Source organism: Ursus maritimus, unplaced genomic scaffold, assembly GCF_017311325.1.
Source record: "Ursus maritimus isolate PB19 unplaced genomic scaffold, ASM1731132v1 scaffold_33, whole genome shotgun sequence".
NCBI lineage: Eukaryota > Metazoa > Chordata > Mammalia > Carnivora > Ursidae > Ursus > Ursus maritimus.
In genome coordinates, this window is record NW_024425897.1 from 2,722,562 (window position 1) to 2,748,208 (window position 25,647).

Consider the following 25,647-nt stretch of genomic DNA (forward strand, 5'->3'; position numbering starts at 1 on the left):
CCTTGGAAACTGGACTCCTGTACGCAGCTTGACAGATGCCCCTGGATGTTGAGATCGAACTTGTCTGCATGTGAGTCCTGACTGTCCTCAAGGCAGGCCTCATACACGGCCCCCACCCTCAGTAGGCACAAGTCCATCTGTCCAGGGCTGTCCCACACCACACATGGCATAGCTGCCTCACTCCCCCTTCTCACTCACACTCCACCAGCAACCCAAGCTTATCACCAGCTCTTTGCCACTCACCTTGACCACTTTCTATGAGTGGCCATTGACTCTGGCCTGGGCTACGAATAGCCTCTTATCTACTCTCATTGCTTCTGCCTCTGTCCTTCAGTCTGTTTTCAGCACAGCAGCCAGAGGAGTTCTGTTAACCCTTAAGACCAGATCATATCCCTCCTCTGCTCAGAGTCCTCTGGTCTCACCCAGAGTGGAAGCCAGAATCCTGCCCATATCCCACGAGTCCTGACACGCCTTGCCAACAACCACCTCTCCCCAACATTCCTTCTCTGACTTGAACTATGAGCCCATCTTTGATGTGCTGCTTCAGCCCCCTGGGCCACCTCTGCGCTGCTCCTGCAATACACTGAAATACTTAAGGCATCCTTGTCTTGTTCTTCTGTCTGCACTCAGGCCTCCTCCCCCAAAGGGATGCAGACTCAAGAACTCACCTCCAGGACACCTTTCAACCACCCACCTAAGTGCACCACCGTCATTCCCACATCGCCTGCCCTACACTGTCCACCTCTCCCTTCTGTACTTTTCTCCTGTACGCTTACCATTTAACACACCACAAATTTCTCGAACAGATCATAAGATCCATAAAGTCAGAAATTTGATTACTATTTTCACACCTGCATCCACAGTCCCTATCCTAGCACATGGAAGATGCTCAAGAAAAGTTCGCTGAATGGATTAATTTATGAAGTATGGTATCAAAGCGTACGATCCTTTAAGACTCTTGTTATTGTTAATTTATAGGCAATTCAGGGAAAATGAGTTAAATGACATCACGGGAATTCAGTCAGCAGAAGCCAGACTGTGGGACACGTATAAAAACAGGTGGTGGGCTGGATCTGGCTGACATGAACTGACCCCACCTTGGAGGACTGTGGAAGGCAGGAAGCACAGCCTTAGGGTTACCATGAACTGAGGCAAAGAACAAGCAAGCCATCTGAGCTTCCAAGTCCAGCCAACTTCTGGTAGGATTTACCTTCTGTGTGACCCAAGACAGCATCTCTGGCTATGGTACTTAATAGACTCCCCAGCCAGGAGAGTTCTGTTATGAATTCAGATGGAGATTTAGGACAAGCCTTCATTTTCTAACACCTTTATTAATTTTCTGATCATAGAAGCAATTTTAAAAGTTATGGTCACCGATTAAAACAAGACTTGGCAAACACAGGCAAGTGAAAGGAGAATGGAATAGTACTGCCCAATCCTTATCTCAGAGTTCTTTGCTGTCACTACCTGGGATGTTTTTCTAGGTATATAGATATGTTCATCATATTGTACATGCAGGTTTTCACTTGGCTGGAACTTACTTCAAAAGGTTTTTCTGTCACAAACAAGGCTCTATAAATACTTGTAATGGCTGTATTATATTCCACTGATGGATGTTGATTATTTCCTTTTGTTGGACACTGGCTTTCAACTGTTATTAGTATAAATCATGTTGCAATGATTAAATATTTATACGTAAAGCTATCTGGACTTTTTTTTCTTTCTTGGGATTTATTTTTATATCTAGACTTTTCAGGCCCATGATTAGGAATATACATATACTTAAAGCTTTTATGCATTAAATGAACTGATACTTTTATTTTTTTGAAGATTTTATTTAGAGATTTTTTATTTATTGAGAGCCAAAGAGAGAGAAAGAGAGAGCACAAGCAGGGGAGAAGGAGAAGCAGGCTCCCCACAGAGCAGGGAGCCTGACACGGAGCTTGATTCCAGGACCCCAGGATCATGACCTGAGCCGAAGGCAACCGTTTAACCAACTGAGCCACCCAGGTGCCCGAACTGGTATTTCTTTTGTGCTTTCTTCCACTGCTTATATGCTTAAAAACTCCTTCCTCTATATAAAGGTTCAAATAAATATTTACAACTTTTAAGAAAAAAACCCTCAACTTTTACCTATAATTCTTTCATCTGGAATTTTAGTTATAGAAGTACAGGATGAGGGGCGCCTGGGTGGCTCAGTCGTTAAGCGTCTGCCTTCGGCTCAGGGCATGATCCCGGCGTTCTGGGATCGAGCCCCACGTCAGGCTCCCCCGCTGGGAGCCTGCTTCTTCCTCTCCCACTCCCCCTGCTTGTGTTCCCTCTCTCACTGGCTGTCTCTCTCTGTCAAATTAATAAATAAAAAATCTTAAAAAAAAAGAAGTACAGGATGAATTTTTTTTAATAATTATTTTTTATTATGTTATGTTAGTCACCATACAGTACACAGGATGAACTTTTAAGCCCTTTCAAAACTCCAACCTAATTTCCAACAGTTAGTTGGATCTTACTTTGAAATAAAGAATCCAAAGTCCACTTTTGTGCTATTTATTTCAGTAAAATGTGTGTATTCTTTCAAGTGGGGTTAGAGTATATTCCATTATCCCTTCATCTCTATCACTTTTTCTAAGGGTAACACTTTACCCCAGGAAATAGAGGAGACTTTACAGTTATTTAGATTTTTCTTTTGTTTAACATTTTCCCTTAAGGTTTGTTTTAAACATTTTGGTGTTACTCCAACTTTAAAAAATATTCTTCCCATATGTTATTTGATAATTGCTGACATATGGAAGAGCTATTAATTTCCAACACACCTCTTTCACCTGGCCAGTTACTCAGTTCACTTTGCTCTTTAGTGATAACAGCTAAAACACTGGCACATAGTCCTAACACCTTTTCTAGGAGAACCATTCTGATGTGCACAGCCAGGGGCCTTAACTTCCATACCAGTGACAGTAACACAGGACTTAATTCATGGTGTGGCTTGTTTCTCAGTGTCAAAGATCTGTGCCACTCTAGAGAGCGATCCCTGAACCTGCCTGGAGCAGTTTGTGGTCCCCAGGGCATGGCCTACCTGCTGGATGTGGGCATTGTTGGGTCCATTAATACAATCTTCTAGCTCAGACAGACGGCCAGTTTTAGCCAGGGCAAAAATAAGTTCAGTCTCTATATAGGATTCGCGGCCCTTTTTCCTGGCCATCTGTAGAAATTTAACCAGATCCTCCCAATTGTCTAAAGACAGAAAATAAAAATAGGTTAATCCAGCGCGGCTGAGTTTAAACAGGTGGCTCAGTTCCTCCCATTTTGTCCCCAGTTGTTTACTCTCCCACTCTGCCTCAGCGAGTGCTTGGACTCCAGGTAAGGTCTAGAAGGACTTGTTTGCCAGCTAAGCAGAGCCCTATCCCAGGTGGGAGAGATGGAAAGAGCAGAACCATATGGAGGCTGACCCCGGGAATGGGACGCTCCATGTCACCAAGTAAAGACCTCACCAGGAGACAGGATGCTTATTCCAGCCCCCGGAGAAGCGAGTACCACAGTTAATTGGAAAGGCCGGGAGCAACTCTGGGTCTAAGTTTCTGACCTTAAAATTATGATAGTGTTATCCATCGTGCTAAACTATCTTGTCAACCAAAGAGCTAGTGTCTAGTTAACAGTCAACTGAAAAGCTAGTGTCATTAACAGAATAATAGTAATAGATTCTTTTGGAAAACTTTCACTTAGTGGTGTCTCCAATATCTCTGGATGCATAACATGTGCAGATTCCTGGGAGGGCCACATCCTTCTCTCGCCAGGCTTCGCACAGTGAGAAGCAGAGCCCTGGGGGGAGGAGGTTCACTTACTGCTCCTGCTGGCTGCCTGAACGACCTCCAGGTAAGAGGAAGGGTCATCAGCTCTAATGTAGGAGTCGATGGCTTCTTTCACCAAGTCTTTCTGGAGCTGGGCACGGGCCAGCTGGCTCCACACAGCAGGCTCATTGCATCTCTCCGCAAACTCATACGCTCGGTCTAGGTTTCCAATGTGCTCGATCAGGACCTAGGGGTTACAAGAGGGCTCTCATTCTCCACAACACCATCATCTCCAAGGAGCAGACAGATTTTTGCCTAAAGTTGCATGACCATTTCTTTTTTTTTTTTTAAGATTTTATTTATTCATTTGACAGAGAGAGAGACAGCCAGCGAGAGAGGGAACACAAGCAGGGGGGGTGGGAGAGGAAGAAGCAGGCTCCCAGTGGAGGAGCCTGACGTGGGGCTCGATCCCAGAACGCCAGGATCACGCCCTGAGCCGAAGGCAGACGCTTAACGACTGAGCCACCCAGGCGCCCCTGCATGACCATTTCAATTCAGTCCAAAGCAACTGGGCATTTAGTATTTCTCAGATGATGAATCTCTGGAGGGAAAGGACGAGATCTATATTGTACAGGAGGAAGATGCCATGTGGAGAAGAGGCACTCCAACAAAGAGGCATAAAGAAATGAGAGACAACTAAGCTAAGCTTTTTGGGGCAGGAGAATGACATCTCTTGGTAAGATAGTACAATGGGGCATACAGGGTGTAAAAAGGCTCAAAGGAGCGACTGTGGGGGATGAGACAGAAAACAGGCTTGAAGGACAGTCTGGAGGGATGGGGTGCAGCAGCTGCCCCTCATACAGTTTGATCTCAGAGCAAGGCCACAGACCATGTATGAACCGAAAAGAGGAGATGTGAGATTCCACAGGCAGGTACAGAAAAATGGTAAGAGGAAGAGGCAAGGACATAAAGAATCTTGGTAAGACAGGAGTTAAAGTGATCTGTCCCATGGTTTTTAATTCATTTGGAAATAAAACCAGAAAAGGCCAACAGGCTGGGTGGAAGGAAAGGGAGGAGGGTTAAGGGAAGGGCTCTTTTTTTTTTTTTTTAAGATTTTATTTATTTATTTGACAGAGAGAGAGACAACAAGAGAAGGAACATAAGCAGGGGGAGTGGGAGAGGGAGAAGCAGGCTTCCCGCTGAGCAGGGAGCCCGATGTGGGGGGCTTGATCCCAGGACCCTGGGATCATGACCTGAGCCAAAGGCAGACGCTTAACGACTGAGCCACCCAGGCGCCCCAAGGGCTCTTGGTGGGGCTGAAGGTGGGCAGGAGGGCTGGCAGGACTGCTCTGGGGAGTTGAAGCAGCAGGCGGTGAAGGGCTAGAATAGTCGTCATGTTTGAGGGCCTCTGAGAATCAGACACCTCAGTCACCAGGGTTGACCACATGACCTCAATTCAGGTACCCAAGTCTAGAGGAATGAACAGGAAGTAGGGGTAACTGCCAGACATCAGGGGCACCAGCAGAGTAGGAGAGAACAGACTGGGAAGACGGGTTACTGGTGAAGAGCAGAAAAGAGCACAAGAATCTGAATGACACATCAAACAGAGGGTTTAACACCCTCGGTGATGACGAGGACACGGTGTGGCAGAGGTCATTAGGGTCTACCATGGCAGCACTTAGCAGCTCACCTGGATTGCTGAGGCATTCACATCAAACTTGCGGAAGATGGCGAAGGCCTCCTCATATAGTGCGCTGCTGACGGCGATGTTTGCAATGTCTGGGGCATCGTAGTTGTCCAGGCGGCTGATGTAGTCCATGACCCGCGTGCGGTCCGCCTTGATGGCGGTCAGGATCAGCAGATTCTGGAGATTCCTTAGGAGAGGCAGTGGTCAGCACGGTGTCACAGGAATGAAAGCTGTACACAACACTCTTTGGCAGGCTGACCAGCCCAAGATTCCCAATTTTAAAGTATTTAAAACACATACATACAACTGATGAATAGATACAACAGAATATTTATGAAGTATATGTGGTCCAAAGTCTTGAGAAAGCACCAGGTAGGAGAAATCAGAAAACCACCAATCACTGGAGGGCTGCTACAGCTTCTCCAGGAGCTGCCTCCGCTCCCACTTCACAGGTATCTATTTTCCTGAACTGTGCCTCTATCAGCTCTTTGTGGTTCTTTATAGTTCTATCATATAAATTGTATATTTAGGGGCGCCTGGGTGGCTCAGTCAGTTGAGAGTCCGCCTTCAGCTCAGGTCATGATGGGTCCCGGGATCGAGCCCTGCACTGGGCTCCCTGATCAGTGGGGAGTCTGCTTCTCCTTCTCCCACTCCCCCTTCTTGTGCTCTCACTCTCTGTCAAATAAATAAAGTCTTTTAAAAATTTGTATATCTAAGCAATATAGATAGTTTTGCATGTTTTTGAACTTTCCTTTTATTTAATCATACTAGATGCATTCTTATAAAATTTGTTTTCTTTTGTCTTATTCAAAGATATGGGGGGAAATCAAGGTAATGTACCATATTAAGAATTTAAAAGAGAAAAACATGTTCATTATATTGTTGATTCAGAAAAAGCATCTGACAAAATCCAACACACATTAATGATAAAGACTCTGAGCAAACTAGAAGTAGAAGGGAACTTCTTCGATCTGATGAAGGCTATCTACAAAATACCCACAGCTCTCAACGGTGAGAGACTGAATGCTTCCCCCCAGGATCAAGAACAAGACAATGTCTTCTTTCCCCACTTTTTTTTTTTTTATAGAAATTCTCAGCTTTCTGTTTCTTCTTTTTTTTTTTTAAGATTTTTTTTTTTTTAAATTTTTTTATGTGACAGACAGCCAGCGAGGGAGGGAACACAGCAGGGGAGTGGGAGAGGAAGAAGCAGGCTCCCAGCAGAGGAGCCCGATGTGGGACTCGACCCCCGGAACGCCGGGATCACGCCCTGAGCCGAAGGCAGACGCTTAATGACTGCGCTACCCAGGCGCCCCTCTTTCCCCACTTTTATTCAATATTCTACTGGCAGTTAGGCAAGAAAAATAAATAAAAAGCATCTAGATTAGAAAGGAAGAAATAAAACCGTCACTATTTGCAGGCAAAATGACTGATAGAAAATTCCAAGGAATCTTTGAAAAAATATCCTAGGATAAATAAGTAAGCTTAGCAAGGTATCACGATACAAGGTTAACCACTGTTGTAGTTCTGTATCCTAGAAATGTACAATTGTAGACAAAAAAAACTCCTCTATCCATTTACAATAGCTCTCAAAACATGAATATTTAGGTATAAATCTAGAAAGGCATGTACATGGTCTACATGCTGAAAAACATAAAATGCTGATGAGGAAAATTAATGATCTAAATAAATGGAGAGACATATTGAATTTATATACCCAACATAGGAAAGATACCAACTGTCCCCAAATTGGTCTACAGAGCTCATGCAATTCCAATCAAAATTCCAGAAGGTTTCCCTGTTGATACAGACAAAGCTGATTCTAAATTCCGAACAAGAATAAAGTTGGAGGAATCATACTACCTGGCCAAGTGACTTTTGGCAAAGACGCAAAAGGAACTCAATGCAGAACGAACCCAACAAATAACGCTGGAATGACTGGACATCCACATGCAAAAAAATGAACCTCGACCTAAACTTCATACGTTGTTGGACACTGGACCACACGTCTAAATGTAAAATGTAAAACTGTACGACTTTTAGAGGGAATTCGGAGAGAATCTTTGACCTCGGATTAGGAATAGAGTTCTTAACACCAAAACACAATCCACAAGAGAAAAGTTTGACTTGGACTTGATCCAATGAAAACTTTTTTTATTTTTAAAGATTTTATTTATTTATTTGACAGAGAGAGAGACAGCCAGCGAGAGAGGGAACACAAGCAGGGGGAGTGGGAGAGGAAGAATCAGGCTCATAGCAGAGGAGCCTGATGCAGCGCTCGAACCCAGAACGCTCGGATCATGCCCTGGGACAAAGGCAGACCCTTAATGACTGAGCCACCCAGGCGTCCCTCCAATGAAAACTTTTGATATTCAAATGATACTGTTAGGAGAATAAAAAGACAAGCTCCACACTGGGAAAAAATATTTGCAAATCCCATATAAAACAAAGGACTTGTATCCAGACTGTATAAAGAACACTCAAACCTCAACAGAGAGAAACCAAATAACCCAATTAAAAAAGAAGCAAAAGATTTAGAGAGACTCTACACCCAAGAGGATACATGGAGGGCAAGTAAACACAGGAAAAGCTGTTTAACATCATTAGCCATCAGGGAAGTGCAAATTAAAACTACAATGACACGCCACTATATGTTTATTAGAATGGCTAAAATAAAAAATACTGATAATACCAAGGAATTCTCACATATTGTTGGTGGGAAACGGTACAGTCACTCTGTACCACTCTGTATCAAAAGGGTACAGCTACCCTGGAAAACAATAGTTTGGCAGCTTCTTAAACAGTTAAACATACGTATATCATATGGCTCAGCAATTGCTAGATGTGTTCAAACAAAAATCTGGACACAAACATTTATAGCAGCTGTATTCATAGTAACCCCAAACTGAAAACAATCCAAATGTCCTTCAATGAGCAAGTGGATAAGCAAACTGTTGTACATTCCTGCCACAGAACACTCTTCAGCAATAAAAGAGAACTACTGATGCACACAACTGGATGAATCCCAAAGGCATTACGCTGTGTGAAAGAAGCCAAGTCTCAGAAGATTGCATACTATGTGATTCCGTTTACATGACATTCTTGAAAAGGCAAAACTGGATTAATGGTGATGAATCACAGATGGGTGATTGTCAGGGGTACAGGGATGTAACTGTAAAGGGCAGCTCACAGGAGGCAGTTTCATAGTGAGGGAACTGTTCTGTACGCTGACTGTAGTGGTTACGTATGTGAATCTAGGCATGTGTTGAAATTCCTAGTATCGTACGTCCCCTACAAAAGACCAATTTAACCGTGTAATAGTTAAAAAGAAGGGGAAAAAAGTATTAAAAAATTAGGTCCAAGATTCACCATGCTGTTGTATAGCATTCACTTTCATGGTGACATGGTACTCCACTGTACGACAGTACCACAGCCCTTTTACCGATGGGTATCTGGTTTGCTCTCAGATCTTTGCTACTAGAAATTGTGCTGCCTTGTGCATTCTTGCACGTCTCCTGATACACGTGAGCCAAGAACCAGAATGGAAACATCTTCCTAACATGCACTGCTTCCCAAGAGGAACGCACATTCCCAACAGGGCACGTAAGAGGCCCAGTTGCTCGACACTCTCAAGGCTGATGAGGAGAGCTAGACCCCCACTGCTCTGCAGGAGGAAAGGGATGGTACGCAGTGGCTGATGACGCTGCATTCCTGCCTTAGACTTGCAGGCCGTCTCTCCTCTTGCTGAAGGATCACTCGAGTGCTTTGCTGAGTTTTCTATCATGTTGTTTGAGTTCTTCTTTCATTATATGTTCTCCATGCTGGTTTTTTGTTGGTTATATATGTTGCAAATGTCATCTGTTTGTAGCTTCCCCCTTTCTCATCTTATTATGATAAAGTTCTTAAGTTTAACATAGTCCTATTTACTAGTTTTTCAAATGGTTTATATTATTTTTGCAACTGGCTTATGTGTTCATTAGGCCACAAATATATTCTTCATTTAAACATAAACTCTAAAAACATTATAGTTTTGACTTTATATTTAAATCTTTACAGTGTGTGGCACAGAGATCCAATTTTAATTTTACCCATATAGTCATTTGTCCCAACATCATTTTACTGAAAAGTCTATTATTTCCATCTGCATAACCAGCTCTATCATAAATGTTTTACATATGTGTGGGTATATTTTAGGGTTCTTTGCTCTACTATTATGGTCCATTTTTCTATTCCTTGCCCAAGCCATAATGTCTTAAATTTTATAATAATTCTAGATCAGAGTTAAGTACCTTGCCATCCCAAAACCTACTCTCACCTCTTGCGTGATTTATTATTTGTGTTGGCAATCTTGACTATTCCTGGCCTTTTATCTTTCTGATTTAAAAACTTAAAATCTCCCTGTCAAGTTTCATAAGTAAACAGAGAGTTTTACTGGTATTGCAGTAAATTTGAGTGATATGGGTAAAACTGACATCTTTTTTTTTTTTTAAGATTCTATTTATTTATGAGAGAGAGAGAGAGCGAGCATGTGTGCACAAGCAGGGGGAGCGGCAGATGGAGAAGCAGGCGCCGCCATGAGCAGGGAGCCTGACATGGGCTCGATCCCAGCACCCTGGGATCACGACCTGAGCTAAAGGTGGACGCTTAATTGACTGAGCCACCCAGATGCCTGATGTCTTTCAATATGATGTGATCATTCATGAAATTACATCAAGCTGTTTATCATGGTTGAGTGGATAGGACTATAGCAGTTCGCTTTTTCAGTCGTCTCCTGATTTGTTTTTTTCTTTAAGAACCATGTCTACTTGTTGAATATATGTAAATTCATTCCAGGAAGCTTATAATTCACATTAACTGTCAACAGTTATGTTTTTATTTACTTAAAAAATATATTTACTGTCTTCTTTATGTATATTTTTTAATACTCTCTCTTTTTTTTAAAGATTTTATTTATTTATTTGACAGAGAGAGAGACAGCCAGCGAGAGAGGGAACACAACTAGGGGGAGTGGGAGAGGAAGAAGCAGACTCCCAGCAGAGCAGGGAGCCTGAAGTGGGGCTTGATCCCAGGATCCTGGGATCACGCCCTGAGCCGAAGGCACATGCTTAACAACTGAGCCACCCAGGTGCCCCTAATACTCTCAATTTTAAGCTAACTGTTCTATCAATTACTGGAGAGGTATATATTAAGATCTCCCAATATGGTGAATTTGCCTGTGTCTTCTTACAGTTTTGAAACTATATTATTAGATATATACAAGTTCAGAATTATCTTCCTGGTGAGCTGAATATTTCATCATTATATATAGTACTCCCCCTTATCTGCAGGTAATACATTCCAAGACCCCAACTGGGGTTTGAAACCACAGACAGCCCCAAACCCTAAATTTTTTTTCCTGTATATACACACCTATGATAAACTTTATTTTATTACTCAGGCACAGTAAGAGATTAACAATAACTAATGATAACATAGAACAATTACAACAATATATTATAAATTTTATGTGAATGTAGTTTCTCACTTTCAAAATATCTTATTGTACCACACTCACCCTTCCTGTGATGACGTGCGATGCTAAAATGCCCATGTGATGAGAAGTGAGGTGAATGATGTAGTCATTGAGACATAGTGTTAGGCTACAAGTGACCTTCTGACACACTGTCTGCTTTCAGACAGACCATAGTTAACCATGACAACTGAAACCACAGGATGTGAAATCATGGATAAGCAGGGGCTACTGTACTGGCCCTTTTTACTTCAATAACTTTTTTTTAAAAGAGATTTTATTTATTTGTCAGAGAGAGAGAGTGAGCATGTGCGCGCACAAGCAGGGGGAGCGGTAGGCAGATGGAGAAGCAGGCTCCCTACTGAGCAGGAGCTCGTTGCGGGACTCGATCCCAGGACCCTGGGATCATGACCTGAGCCGAAGGCAGACACTTAACTGACTGAGCCACCCAGGCATCCCTCAATAATGGTTTTTACCTCAAAGTCTATTTTGTATGATACAAATATAGACCATATAATATATATAAAAACATACAATATCATATTATATTAACATATAATATCAATATAATACCAGCATTTTTAGCTTTACATTTGCCTAACTTTTAAAAATTCTTTTATTTCCAACTTCTCATTAATCTTACGTTAATACACTCTGAAGGCGTATCATCCCATGTCCTTTGGCTTCTACTGGGGCTGCTGAAAAGTCTGCTGTCAGTCTAATTTACATTCCTTATAGGTAATCTTTCTTCTTTCTGAGTGCTTAAAATTTTTTTTTGATGTTTCATAGTTTTGCTATAATGTGTGTAAAGTGGTTTTAAATGAATCCTTCTTGGCATTTGCTGGGCTTCCTGAATTTGAGAACTAGAATACTGTCAGTTCTGTTAAAATCTCCATCATTTTCCCTCCAAATAGTGTCTCATTCCCTGCTCTCTCTGAGGCTCTGATTAGGTCTCCCTTCAACCTGTATAGATCTTAAACTTTTTCACATTTTCCGCTTGTCTTGGCTACAATCTTGCAATTTCTTCACATGTATCTTTCAATTCTTATTCTCTAATGCCCCTAAACCCATCTGGAGTTTACTTTAAATCCAATTATATATATACACTAATTTTTTATTTATCAGTTATTTGGTATTTTAAAAAATCTGCTTAAGGGGCGCCTGGATGACTCGGTTAAGCATCTGACTTTGGCTGAGGTCATGTTTTCAGGGTCCTGGGATTCAGCCCCATGTTGGGCTCCCCACTCAGTGGGGAGTCTGCTTGTCCCTCTCCCTTCCCCTCTGCCCCTGCTTGTGCTCTCTCGGTCTCTTTCTCAAATACATAAAATCTTTAAAAAAAAATCTGCTTGATCTTTTTTTTGGTATTTAAACATATTACATGTAATTTTATATTTCATGCCTGATAATTCCAATACCCACAGTCCCTCCAGGCAGATCTGAGTCTACTGTGTTTTACTACAGGCTCTTATTAATGGAGCCTTGTTTCCTTATGCATTATTTTAAAAAGATTTTATTCATTCGAGAGAGAGAGCACACGAGCAAGGGGAGAGGCAGAGGGAGAGGGAGAAGCAGGCTCCCCACTAAGCCAGCTGGCAGCCTGATGTGGGGCTCAATCCCAAGACCTAGAGATCATCACCTGAGTCGAAAGCAGACGCCTAACCATCTGAGCCACCCAGGTGCCCCTCCTTATGCATTTTGTCAATGTTTTTACTACGAGCTCATTATTTCTTGGAATGTTATGTCAGAATTCTCTAAAGCCTTGCTAGAGGGTAGGCTCTTAAGATTTGTGTTTGTCTTTGGCAGAGATCTGAAGGCACTACCTGATAGCAATCATTTTAAAATTAAATTCCTCACTTGAGGATTTTTAATCCCATGCCAGTTCACATGAATTTGTACTAAAACCTGTTAGAGGGCCAGCCTCTCAGGGTCAGTTTTGTCCTCATAATCTAGGTTCCACGGTTCCAAAGAGCTCTTTTTTGTTTTGTTTTGGCCGGTCTCTCAGCAAAGGGCTAGGCAATACTGGTATAGTTTATCCTTGCACTGAGGACGGGCTTCATTGTACACTTCATACCTTTTGTAGGCCCTTGGGTCTTATCTCCTGTCCTCTGTGTCCTGTAGGGACACATAGCTCAGGTTCAAAAGAATTTGGCAAAAGTCACTAGCTCATGGATTCATTTTAAAGGATGATTTGTATATTTCATCCTACCTCTTCAGTATTTCTAGTAACAGGATCTGTGTAAGTATATAGGGATCTCGTCTGCCACACTGCTAACTCAGGCTATTTTCACCTGCACAGAAAACTGTCTGGTGAAGCAGTTGGTCACAGAAAGAAGGGCAAGAACTGAAGGTCCCCCTGCATGTGTGAGAAAAAACAGTGTCCAAGGAGTCAGCACACAGAGTCAGAACCACCTTTAAGTGTCTCTCTGTGGGAAATACTAACAGGCTAGTATCTATCAAAGGAGGTTAGCCAGAAAACAAGACAGAATTTCCTATCCACGTCAGGTACCTTAACTCTGGCATCCTGTAATCAATGAGGGCATAGGATTCAATTAAAATGTAATTTCACATTCCATAATTTACCATTTAGCATTTCTTAGTTTAAAAACAAACACATCCACACAAGTACTCTTTAACACAATGCCACAGACCTTGAAAGCCCTTACGGTCTACAAAATAAACCTTACAATTAAATCTTTACAGCAGGATTTATGATGCAAATACACTGGTCTGTTTGACACAGAATCTCTGATAATGAATTTTAAAGTGGAAATAAATGCTGGGTGCAGCTACACTGAAGCATGCTCTATTATTACTTCCAAACTGTCTGCCCATGCTGTTGTTTCTGCATCAAATGTTCTTCCTACCCAAGCTCCTACTCCTCATGCTACTACATTACATCTCTAGCAAGTCGTCCCTGATACATGCCCAGATTTCGTTTTCTTGACATCTGTTTCCAAGGTTTGTTCACCATGATTTCAAGAATTTAACATGCTTGGGACACAGTAGGCACTAATGAATATTAGGTCTGTGGTTAAAAAAGAACAAGGCAGGCCAGAGAAGCAAAAGAGGAAGGACAGAGTCCTGGAAAAAGTAGAATTTAGGCTGGTCTAGAAGAGATAGGTAGGACTGAAGATACAGAATGCAGTGAGAAGACACTGGGGAACAGCCAATGAGGTTGGGCAGGTGAGGTAAGACAAAACTGTAATGGAAAGTGAACATCAGGTAGGTGCTTGAATCTGACCGAGTCAGCAGCTACCCTCGGCATACCCTCACCTGTGCTCACTGAAAACCGAGTTATCCAGAACAATCTTCTCCAGCAGCTCAATCAGTTCATTAGGCAGATCAGCTGTCATGAAGGCCTTGACGGTGACTGAGACCTCTTCAGGATCCTGTGTTTCTGACAATGCCGTCTGTACCACCTGGTTTTAAACATCATTTGAAAGAACTTGGTTAGATAAAGTCAGTTCAAGACTATCTTGGAAGCTAAACAGAAAGGAAGGATTCCTCCATGGCAGTCTGAAATAGACACAGAGAAAACAGGAGATTTCTCAAGGCAAAAAGGGAATGTTGTCTTCTAAAGAAGTCAACTTCATAGATTTCTGCCTGCTCTATTTGACAATTAGTTTCTCTCTCACATCAAAAGGGCTGCAGACTCATCTCTGCCCCAATAACCATACTGTAAATTTACTGCAAAGCCAATAACACAGTGCACTTAAACAGCCTGCTGAAATGCATGTTTGCTTTCATCTTTGTTTTTTAAGGTCACTCATAGCAATATGGTTCATAGCAAACATGGCCTCCATTTCTCTAATGAAGACACCACTCTTGTGAAGCTCTTGCTAGCCTAGAGCACCGCAACTGCTCTGGCCCAGCCCACTTCCAGGCACGCAACTGAGTACACCCTGAGCTCCATAGCCCTCAGAACCATGCCAAGGTGAAAAACTGGCCACACCTCCCCTCATCCAATTACAGGTGTCTCCCCTACAAGAAAACTCACAAGCGGGGGAAAAGACATTTTTCCAAAGAGTACACTTCCCAGACAACAGCAGGCTAGAAGGCCAGCATTGTTCTCCTTGCACTTTGTGCCAGGGGCTTTGGTGACTTCAGGATCTATCAATTTTGCCAAGATTCATCAGGGGTGGGCAACAGCAGCACATTAATGAGAAAGCAAAGAGAGCTCAGAGGAGGTATGACATAGATAATATATAGCTCTTGCCATGAACTTTCACCTGCAAACAGGAGGGGCTGCAAAGGAACTAGAATCAAAGTGAGCCCAGTTCACCTTGCAAGTGGCCACTGTATACTCAATGCACCGTAAGATACAAAAGTTCTTCTGAGGAGTTTATAACAGTCCTAACAGTTATACAAAGGAGTTTGAGGAAAGGGGCTATCACAGGAGGTAAGTAACAAAAAGGGTGTATTTAAGGGAAAGGAGAACTGTGACAGCACAAAGAATCCGTCTGGAGTAGGAGGTATATTTCTTGTCATCACGACATCTGTCCATTCTTGAAAACCTTAGAGCACTTTAAATACACACTAGTTGTTTTGAGAGCAAAAATAAAGTTCCGTCATCTATTTGAGTCAACAGGATGCCTAATCAAGGTTACCTCAGGAAGCTGCTTCCTCTAAGTAAACTTTCCATAATGAGCTTCTCCTCCAGACCTAAAAGCAGTCTGCCACCGTCATGCAGTCCCTCTAATTAGAGGGGCACGGTAGGTGAATGCCCCCCAGGAGGTGGCTATGAATAGTCAGTCCCAGCAGACATAATGATTGGATCAGCAGCTTCACACAGACACAGGGAGACCAAGAGGCACCCTCCGGCTTCAGCTCAGTGCAGCATTAAAGCTGCTTATCCCGGTGCCAATGCAACGCGACCTATGAGACACGCCAGGCAGCTGGACCACACCTGGAGAAATATCTGTCGTCTGCAAATTTGGAGATAGATCTCTAGTGGAATCTAAACCTACTCTGTCCCAGGCCCTTTGCTGCTCAATGTCTTTGTCAGGTCTGGATGAATCTTTGGGCAAATCTTGGAGATGGGTAACTCCAAGGTGATATAATGAGATCCAAAATAACACAGGCTTCTAGCCATCTAAAAGTGTTCCACGTATTGCATGGTGCACTGGGTGTTCTACGCAACTAATGAATCATCGAACTTTACATAAAAAACCAGGGATGTACTGTATGGGGAATAACATAATAAAAATATTATTATGAAAAAAAAATAAAATAAAATAGCAGTCAGCTTCCCCTGAAGATTAAAAAAATAAATAAATAAAAGTGTTCCAAAATAAAGTTTATTAAGAAAAAGAATGGCACAGACATGAGGAACAGTGGACAGAAAAGGAGAAGGTGAAATTCAGTAGAGATAGAGGTGAAACCCAACAAGTGCACCTAGTGGTTGGTAATGCACACAAAGGAGGGGGGCACTTTAGTTGATCTGCCCAGGGCTGAAGGCCACTTGCTGGACCAGGGTCTTGTTCCCACCTTGATCTCAGCCCATCCCCAAATAGTGTGCCCAGAAGCCTAGGGGACAGTGGGGATGGTGAAGCACCATCTGCTGCCCACTGAGTGGCTGAGGTCGACACCCATCGCCAGGCTGCACACTGGAGGAACCCTGGCCTTGGCACTGTGCCCCAGCTCCTAGGAGGCACTGGTGAGTCACAAGAGTGCAAGGGGTTCCTCAACAAAGGCAAGTCTAGCTGAGACAACCCTGAGATCCACTTACCTTGTGTCACTGGGGGCTGAGCTAAAAAAAAAAAAAAAAAAAAAAAAAGGATCCAGCATGCAGGCATGCCATCAGATATTCCTTTTACTGGGGCAGCACATCCCTGCTTTGGAGATCAGGGCCAACTCTGTGCCTTTAACCAATAAACAACTCCAGAGAAGATTCACAAGACAGTCTGGTCGTGCATCTGAAGATGTGTTAAACAGAATAATTCAGCTAGTCACTCTGGCCGCAAGATGATGACAGGGCAAAAGGCATGATGAGAGGCATGCATGCACATACTCCCACTTCCATTCCTCACCTGGTCGATCAGCTGTCTCCTGGCCGGGTTGGTCTCCTCAAGGACGTGAGCCCAGAGCTCTGGATCCTTCCTGCGTACCAGGTAGCGGGCCTCACTTTTGAACAGAGAATTCTCGTTGCAAACCTGAAATGAGTCCACTAGTGTAACACAGCCAATCAATGGACACTACTTGGGGGACCCACCCCAGTCAGTTCTCCCTGTCCCTGACACTTGTCCAGAGCCCAAGCAAGAAACAGTACTTTGACACAGGATGGCAGCATCCCAAAGGGTGACAATGCACTCCTCAGGGTGACAAATTACCTCAAAATGCAAGTTTCTCAGTTTATAACAACTCAGAATAGGTATGGCTGTGTGGCAGCTCCTCTCCACACATCAACCTAACTGTTGCTTTCTAAATTGGCACTACCCAGCAGGACTTTCCGAGATGATGAAAATGTTCTAGCCCTGTGCTCCGGAATGCGGTCTATGAAGGAGGAACTAATTTTTAAATTTTAGCTAACTTAAATAGTCACCATCTCTAAAGTGTTATCAGACTAGCCCAGGACTGGTATAAAATAGCATATACGCTACATCATTTCAAGGCCTATAGACTTTAAAAAATGCTTTCATTAACTGAATTTGAGACCCTTTTTTGAGTGTTCTAATACATCTCCCAGAAACCAACTGTCCACTGGAACATTCCCATGTGTGAGGCACTTGCTAAGGCCTAGTGGGAATCAGACTGGCTGAGTACCAGATGCCAGGCACAAGACTAAATGCTGCACGTGTGTCCATGGGCTGTTCACGTGTGCATGGCATGAGGCCAGGAGTAGGCTTGGTCTGGTCTGCCCCGAAATCTCACTGCAGCGTCTCCTTCTGACACAGCAGATCCTAACGAGCACTTTTTTTCTTGTCTCAATTCGGCCTCACTAAAAGGCGATGTCTATCATACATCACCCGGTAGGACAGATGGGTGCAAAGATCCCTGAGTGGTCACTGAACTGAGCTTTAATAAAAAGGTGGTAAGTTCAGCCAAAAGGTGGCTTATGGTATCAAACTAACTGAAGTCCCAACTTCATACAAACTGGCCCTGTAGAGACTGCAAGGCAAGGCGCTATGTAGACCCGGCCTGTCACATGCATGGTCAGTGTCCAGAGCTAAAGTAGGATAAGAAACTGGTGCACTGTGTGCTTGACACCCTAACAGATTCTTCCCCGGTTGCTGAGTTCTACCATGTTGTCAGGCACTCTGAGGTGCTTCAGGCAAACAGAACAACTGCCTACAGATCTTACAGTCAAACAAACATCAGGTACACCCACATGAGATTTCTGGAGTTTTAGGTCACAAGGTTAAGTATCAAACTATTTGATACTTAAGTAACAAAACATGGAGATCCAAGCCAGGGCAGAGGTAAGCAGACCTGGGGGGTATGGTCCAAGGAGGGGCCAGGAAGAGCTCTGTGGTTGGGAAGAGTTGGCAGAGGGCACATGTAAGAAGCTGCCCTAAGAAGAGGAGGAAGTGCAAGCTCACATAGGACGGAAGCATCCAGGGTGGAGAGGCAAGAGGGGAGGCCGCCAGGCTGGTGAGGACGGGGTTGTGATTCATAGAAGACCTCCTGAGTTAGGCCAAAAGGTTCAATTTTGCCCTCAGGACACTGGGTGACACTGAAGACTGTAAGCAGAAGGCTGACAGGTCAGACTGGGGCCAGCCAGGCTTACAGGTACAATATATACAAACAGGGCATAAGCAGGTAGGAAACAAGGCATCTAAATTAAAAGGAAAGCAAGTTTATGGAAATGTACCACATGATCTGCAATTGTGGGGCTCAGAGGAAGCCCTCATCAGCCCCCACTGATGAGGCTCTGCCCCAGAAGCCAGAGCAACAGCTGGCAGCTTGGTGTACTTGCTGCCCACCTTGATGAGCTCAAGGTCACACTGGCCCCGCTCGTAGGCGACAAAGGCCAGATGTGGGTCCCGCTTCTCGCAGTAGCGGCCCACCACGCGGCTGTCATAGCAAGCGTTCTCTCTCAGGAAGCGCTCGGGGCTACTGTTGCTGTCGATGTAGATCTTGGCAAGTGCATTGTGAGTGGCAGGCTCTTCGCAGCCTTCGTGACTCCGGGACTCCAGCCAGGGAAGCAGCAGCTTTAGCCTTTGAAAGAAGGAAAAGCACTGTAAAAGTCTCAAAACTAACATCTGAAACCTCCAGGGCAGACCCTGAACTCTGAAGGTTGCTTCTAGAAACAAACAAAAGTCTCACTCCATTAACCTCAGGTTGTTTTAGGGACCAAAACAGACTTGAGTTCCAAACTGATTTCAATTGTTAAGTTTTTCCCGAAGATCTGTACTACCAATAGCAAACAACTCACTACTAGACCTAAGATTTGTTGCATGAAAGACCAGCCACAGAGACAGTTAGTCCTGGGGCCTAGAGGCTGACCTAAAAGGGATCTTGAAGAATGAGTCATAGACTTAACAACAAACACTAGAACCCAGGGGCAAGAGAAGATACCAAGCTAGGACCCCTTACCTGTTTCTTTTTTCTACTTCAGCCACCAGCTCATCAGTAGAGAACTGTCCTCTCACCACCATGATTAAGTTTTTAATTACTTCCTCAGAACAATCCACATCAAGCAGCCCTCCAACCACAGCAGGGATCCGGCTAGGGTTGACCTAGAATGGTTAAGGTGGTGACTTCAGTGCTGCAGGCACAGGTCACTGCTACAAGCCCCCCAAGGCCTGGACAGTGTGGCTGTCTGAAAAGACTCCTGTGGTGGACAGAATGCATATTTGAAGCTCCAACCCCTAATGTGACTGTATTTGAAGATGGGCCTTGAAGGACGTAATTATGGTTCACTGAGGTCATAAGGGTGGGGCCCTAATCAGAGAAAAGGCCATATTAAAGCACAGCGAGAAGGTGGCCATCTGTAATCCAAGGACAGTGGCCTCAGAACCAACCCAAGGTGATGGGGTCAGCACCTTGATCTTGGACTTGCAGCCTCTAAAAATGTCTATTGCTGAAGCCATGCAGTCTGTGGTATTCTGCTATGGCAGCCCAAGCTATAATACTACCAGTCTCAGACACATTCAGGGGTCAGAGGCAGTCTCTCAGGTATAGACTATTACCACCAATCAAGGCACAAAGGCAGCCGGGTGTCACCTGGAGCCGGCAGTGATGGTCCCAGTAGTACCTTCTGAACGTAGATCTCGATGTACTTCTGCAGGTTGTTGCGGTACAAGTACAGGACGAGGTCATGGACAAAGTCAAACCGATCACACACGATGATGAGGGGAAGCTGGTCTGTGAGCTTGGCCTCCTGCGAATTGGGAAAGCACAGAAATAAGGCAGGCAGTGAAGACCCCCCAGAGCCAGACTGCAGGGACCATGAATCAGCACAGAGATGGCACTGCTTCCATAGAGAGTGGCCCCAAGGAGACCCAGGATGAGACTTTGTTCTAGATATGCTATTGTTTTAAGGTATTTGCTTTTGGGGATATAGTGTTTGCCTTGGGAAACAAGTAACAGAAAGATAATACTACTTGGTTAAAGAAGAAAAGAACTCTGTTAAATCTGGCAATAACATCGCAAATTGGTCCAAAAGCAAGTATCTTCTGGGTTAAGACAAGCAGCTCATTATGTATAAATCTGACCCAGACCCAGCAGCAGAGAGTGTAGGCTACTTTCGAGAACACCTGCCAATAAGGGCTGCCTTTCTGGACAAGCAACCATACTCCATGGAACATCAGCCATCAGTGCAGGGGGCTGCCCCCCACTCCACAGTCTACTGAAATAATGCCTCCGCTCATTTGGCCATACGTGCATGACACATCTCAGGTGCCCTTGCACCCTTGCAGTTCTGAGTGTGGCCACGTGACCTAGTTTCCTCTAATGGAATGGGAATCGAAATGCCACATGCCACCTGCAGTCTCACCCATAAAAACCACCAGTGCCGGCTCCTCTGGACTCTTTCCTTCTTCCAGTTGACTGGGAAGGCAACATTCAAGGTGGTATGCTGAAGATGGCAAAGCAGCCACCAGCCTGATCCTTGAGAGATGGTGGGAAAGAAAGCCACCCCACTTAGCTCCACATCCACCCCCGTCTGTGCATGAGGAAGAAAGACCCTTCTTGCTTTTTATGCCCCTAGCACTGAGTAGCTTATTTGCTTCTATAGACTTTCCCAACCTAATTAACAGGGGCACAGTTGGGATGTTGTTGAAACATAATGCAGCAATAAGCCAACTCCCTCTACTCACACATCAGATAATTAAGAGCGCGGGGTCTAGGACTGTAAAATGAGCAGTGGCCTCCTCCAAGAACTTTAGGCGAATTTAGAGCAGCTAAGGACCCAGGGAACACTGATGGAGAAAAAGCCAGCTTTCTAACTCTTAGGCAGCTGCCTGATGGTTTGCTTAAGGAAGGAGGTGACACCTGGACACACTTACCTTCAGAAAGTTCTTCACCCGTTCTGGGTTGTAGCAATTACTCTCCCGGCATATCCTCTCCACCTCCTTGATCTGCCCCGTCTTACAGGCAGCCTGAATGTATTTCAAGTGCACGTCCGGATCTTGGCTGAAGTTTACAATAGAGCCGAGGAAGTAGAAGAGGCCTACAAAGAGAGATTGTTCCATCTTACGCCCTCATAATATCTACCTGCATTTTCCATAGTCGAAGTCCACCTGCCCTTGGTGGTCCAGCCCACAACAGCAATGCTCCACTCTCCCAGCTCACACAGCCCACTCGCAACTTACAAAATCTATGTGAAGTTCTTTTGCTTTGGCGTCTCCCTCAAATAGCTAGTCAGATTTCCATGAAATTTGGGAGGTATATCTGAGATGTTCTGATGTGAAATACTTTGCGTGTGTGTATGTGGAATCCTTCTGGGGCCCAGGCACACCCTAGGAGGTCATCTTCAAGAATAATTCAAACTGAGGTAACCTAAGAGGGCTGTGTGACTGCTACTCTAAAAAGACAAACCAGGAAGAGAGGAAAGCAGAGGCTTTCAGTGGGAGCCTCCAAACAGTCTGCTCCCTGACACTGAGCTGCCGCCACACATGGAACCACTGTGGACTGGGGTGCAAGGTGACTCAGAGAGCACCAATATTCATCAGAAACTGACCACCTCCTGACTCTCACAGGAGCCAGCCAGGAGGTGCTGGTGACAAGAACAGATTAGGTTACTCCAGAGAAAACCACTTTCCCTGAGGAGGTCTTTGGGGGGGAAGGAACCAGAACCCTGAAGGCAGACAGTTCCCACCAACCTTACTCTACTGCCATCTCCCCACTCACGTAACCTAATTGCTGCTGCAGCCTTTCCCGCGATGGCGTCTTCTGGCAAGATGGGCAGCTCTCTGAAGGCAGGTCTTACCTTCGCTCCTCCAACATCCCAGCCTCACTAGGCCCAGGACAGTGGCTTAATACCTCGCTGGACAAATGCTCAGTTTCTATCCCTGCCCTAGCCTGACCCAGCAGACCCCACCTGGGAAAGCCATCCCTCCACCAGCACATTCTCAGTGTGATGCCCACAAGGGAGCAGAGGAAGCCAACTCCAGTTAGGCCTGCCAGCCCAACAATCACACACCACTGAGCCTCCATGGGGCTCTTACTCAGAGGAAGCCAAAGGGGCTGCCCTCTCAGGGCCATGCACTCCAGCGCTATCGGCCAGGTTTTCTGGTGAACACTCAGCAGAATGTGTGACAAAGATGCTCAGCTCCACAGAGGCTCCAGGGAATCGACGGGGATTCTAAGCATCCCCACCCCAATACCAACCAGCCAACTGCTTCCTTTGCAAATGCCAAAAAAGCTACAAAGCTGGGTAACACACACCAAACAGCAGAAATCTTCTGCCGTTGACCAACACGTCGGCCTGCCCTGAAGGAAGACTCTGAGGGCGGGCAGGCAGACACCGACACCTGCGGGGGAGGTGCAGTTGGCTAGAGGCTGTGAAATTTACCTTCATAACTCTTGAAGGATTCAAAGAGCTCCACCAGGGACTGTGTGCCCAGCTGCTCGTGGTACTTGGAGGCCACCTGCACACACAGCTGAAGGTTCTGTCTGATGCTGGCAGACAGCAGAGCATGAAGACACGCCAAAGAATCCTCCACTGACAAGGAGCCAAAGAAGCTGACGAGCCACTGGGAAGCAAGAAAGAGTTTGTCCACAGCTAAGTAACATCCCAGATGCAGCCAACACTGGCAACATAACTGGATCAATTTTTCCCACTGAATGTGAAAAATATAAAGAATCTTCCCTTAAAAGGACTGAAAAGCAACTATCTCTTGTGGTAAAAAGTGGAAGCGAGGAGTTAACTTCAGACACTAACCTCAACTATTCAACAAGCTGTCACAGAACCTGCAACACCTCACAGTTGATACAAAAACCTATCCTGTAAATGGAATGCGATACCAATTAGCTTCTACTAACGGTTTATACAACCCTGCTAGAGCTGTCGTGGTTAACAGGTTCTCTCTTTTGGGCTAAGTCAAAGGTAGACGATGGAAAGAAAGAGGTAATGTGAGCCTAGCTGAGTGGGTGAGCAAGTGGAGCTTGTGTGTGGGCTGAATGAGAATGGTGTGTAGCAGCGACGAGGCTCATGCCACACTCCCACAACCACAGACACAGGGAAATTTTGGGAGCATGTGAACCTAATGACAGGTGGTGTCATCCACCACAGGAGTGCCCCAAAGGTGCGCCATACCTCGGGATTGAGGAGGTGAGTGTGGACCACAGCCCTCTTGATGTCGTAGAGGTCAGTGTAGTGCTCCAGTGCGCGCTGCAGGAGGCCTGCCTTTTCACAGAGCTGGGCGATGTGTGCCCGATCATAATGAGTAAACATCTGATTTCCAAGAATGGCATCTGCAACCTATGAAACGGTGAGGTCAGGAAGAAAGCTTGAACTGTGGCAATAACTTTTTAGGCGTAGCGGCTCAAACGACCCCCCCGCCCCAGGGCACAGCTCCAGAAAGTACTCACAGGAGAGAGGGGCTTTACCAGATCCAGGTCCTTGCCCACCTCCAAGCAGAGCCCTAGCCAACCTTCCCCAAGTCACCTGAGGCTCTTCAAACAAGGCTCTGTCCTCCTAGGGTGCAGAGTCGGGTATGTATAGAAGGCTAAGGCTCTGCCCTAAAGCATGCTACTGGGATAAGGCCAGGCTACTGTTGTGGCTTTTCAGCCATCATATTTGGACAGTTTTCTATGGCAAGTAGAGGTCAATGTGAGGGCATGAGTCTACGAAGACTTCCTTCTTTAATGAGCTCAATCCTTAGACTAGCAACAGTTACAATTAGACCTGGAAGTAACAAATCTCTAAACTTCTCAATTTGGTTAAAGGCAGAATTAGGTGTGTGTGTGTTTTTGGGGGGAGTATGTTTGAAAAACAACTAACACTCCTGGAAAGAATTCTGATGAGGCTTAATATCATCTTTAAATAAGCAACCTCTGGACTAAGAATGAGTGAGTCAACAAGCAACCTTGCTGCCTTGTTAAATGATCTGACCCTCAGTATCTATTAGTGAGTCTTGATGAGACATGCTCCTGGGTGTCACCCAGTACACTCTTTCCCATTCCTTCCAGGATATGGAGCACCAACCAAGCATACAGTGACCACAGACCTAGTCTAATCTCATGCTGCTCCAGGGTAATGCACACTCTGGGGTCCCTAGAGAGGAAATAATCCAAACCAAGTGCTGAGAGCAGAGTTTTGTAATATCTGGAACTTATCTGATGCTCCCCACCCTGTTTTCTTCAGACCTCACTGCTCCTTACTATTCTCTTTTTTTAAAAAAAGTGTCCCCCTTATTATAGCAATAGTGTCATTTAAAAAACTCAGAAAACACAGATGAGCCAAGAAAGAAAATATCATCCAGACTCTGACATAAAGAGAAGACTGCCCCAATGTTTCGGGTGTTGTGCCCAGCTGTGCCCCATCAAGGCTGCCCCTCTTTTGGGTTTGGGCTCTTCTTAGGGTCTATCTGCTCAGTTCCTGAGTGGTGTTTAGTTCCTGTTTCAAAGCTCGTTTATTAAAAGCTGTCATATATAATCACTAAGTCGTAAGATTTCAACAGAACACCAAATAGCAAATTAATAGCACTTTTGTTTCCTAGAGGTGGGATATGACCCACAAAAGAGCAGCTAACTCGTGGATTGGAATAACCTGAAATCACAGAAAATATAATTAACATAGTGTGTCCTAATCACAAAAACAATACATAATTATAAAGAAAAAGAAACTGGAAGACAAATAAGTAAAGAACAAAGTGAACTATGATCCTGTCCACTCAGACAACTGTGGTTAACAGCTTGATGTAAATTTCTCCAAACTCCTTTCCTCCATACATATCCAAAATTAATCCAAAAAAGCATATACATATGATTTAACATCCCCCCCAACTTTCAGTTCAAGAAATGCCCCACCACAATGAGCCACCACTTCACACCCATTTAGGATAGCTATTATTTTTTAAAAAACACACACAGAAAATGACAAGTGTTGGCAAACATATGAAGAAATTGGAACCCTCGTATACTGTAGTAGGAATATCAAATGGTGTAACTGCTTGGAATACAGTATGGTGGTACCTCAACAAGTTACATACAGAATTCCACTTCTGGTGTATGTCCCAAAGAGCTGAAAACAGGAACTTAAACTGATACCTGCACACCAACATTCA

General features: G+C 44.5%; 1 protein-coding gene across 1 annotated transcript in view; it reads right to left on the bottom strand.

Moving 5' to 3' along the window:
- CLTCL1 (clathrin heavy chain like 1) overlaps nucleotides 1-25,647 on the bottom strand; it is a 92,491-nt gene that overhangs the window by 19,182 nt on the left and 47,662 nt on the right. Inside the window, exons 12-22 of the mRNA XM_040619401.1 lie at nucleotides 23,676-23,840; nucleotides 22,932-23,112; nucleotides 21,424-21,587; nucleotides 20,172-20,297; nucleotides 19,511-19,653; nucleotides 18,898-19,132; nucleotides 17,005-17,127; nucleotides 14,249-14,394; nucleotides 5,473-5,656; nucleotides 3,837-4,029; nucleotides 3,071-3,228 (exon numbers count right to left, since the gene is read on the bottom strand). Of these exons, the coding sequence (XP_040475335.1) occupies nucleotides 3,071-3,228; nucleotides 3,837-4,029; nucleotides 5,473-5,656; nucleotides 14,249-14,394; nucleotides 17,005-17,127; nucleotides 18,898-19,132; nucleotides 19,511-19,653; nucleotides 20,172-20,297; nucleotides 21,424-21,587; nucleotides 22,932-23,112; nucleotides 23,676-23,840 (1,818 nt within the window). The remainder of the gene's footprint in view (nucleotides 1-3,070; nucleotides 3,229-3,836; nucleotides 4,030-5,472; nucleotides 5,657-14,248; nucleotides 14,395-17,004; nucleotides 17,128-18,897; nucleotides 19,133-19,510; nucleotides 19,654-20,171; nucleotides 20,298-21,423; nucleotides 21,588-22,931; nucleotides 23,113-23,675; nucleotides 23,841-25,647) is intronic.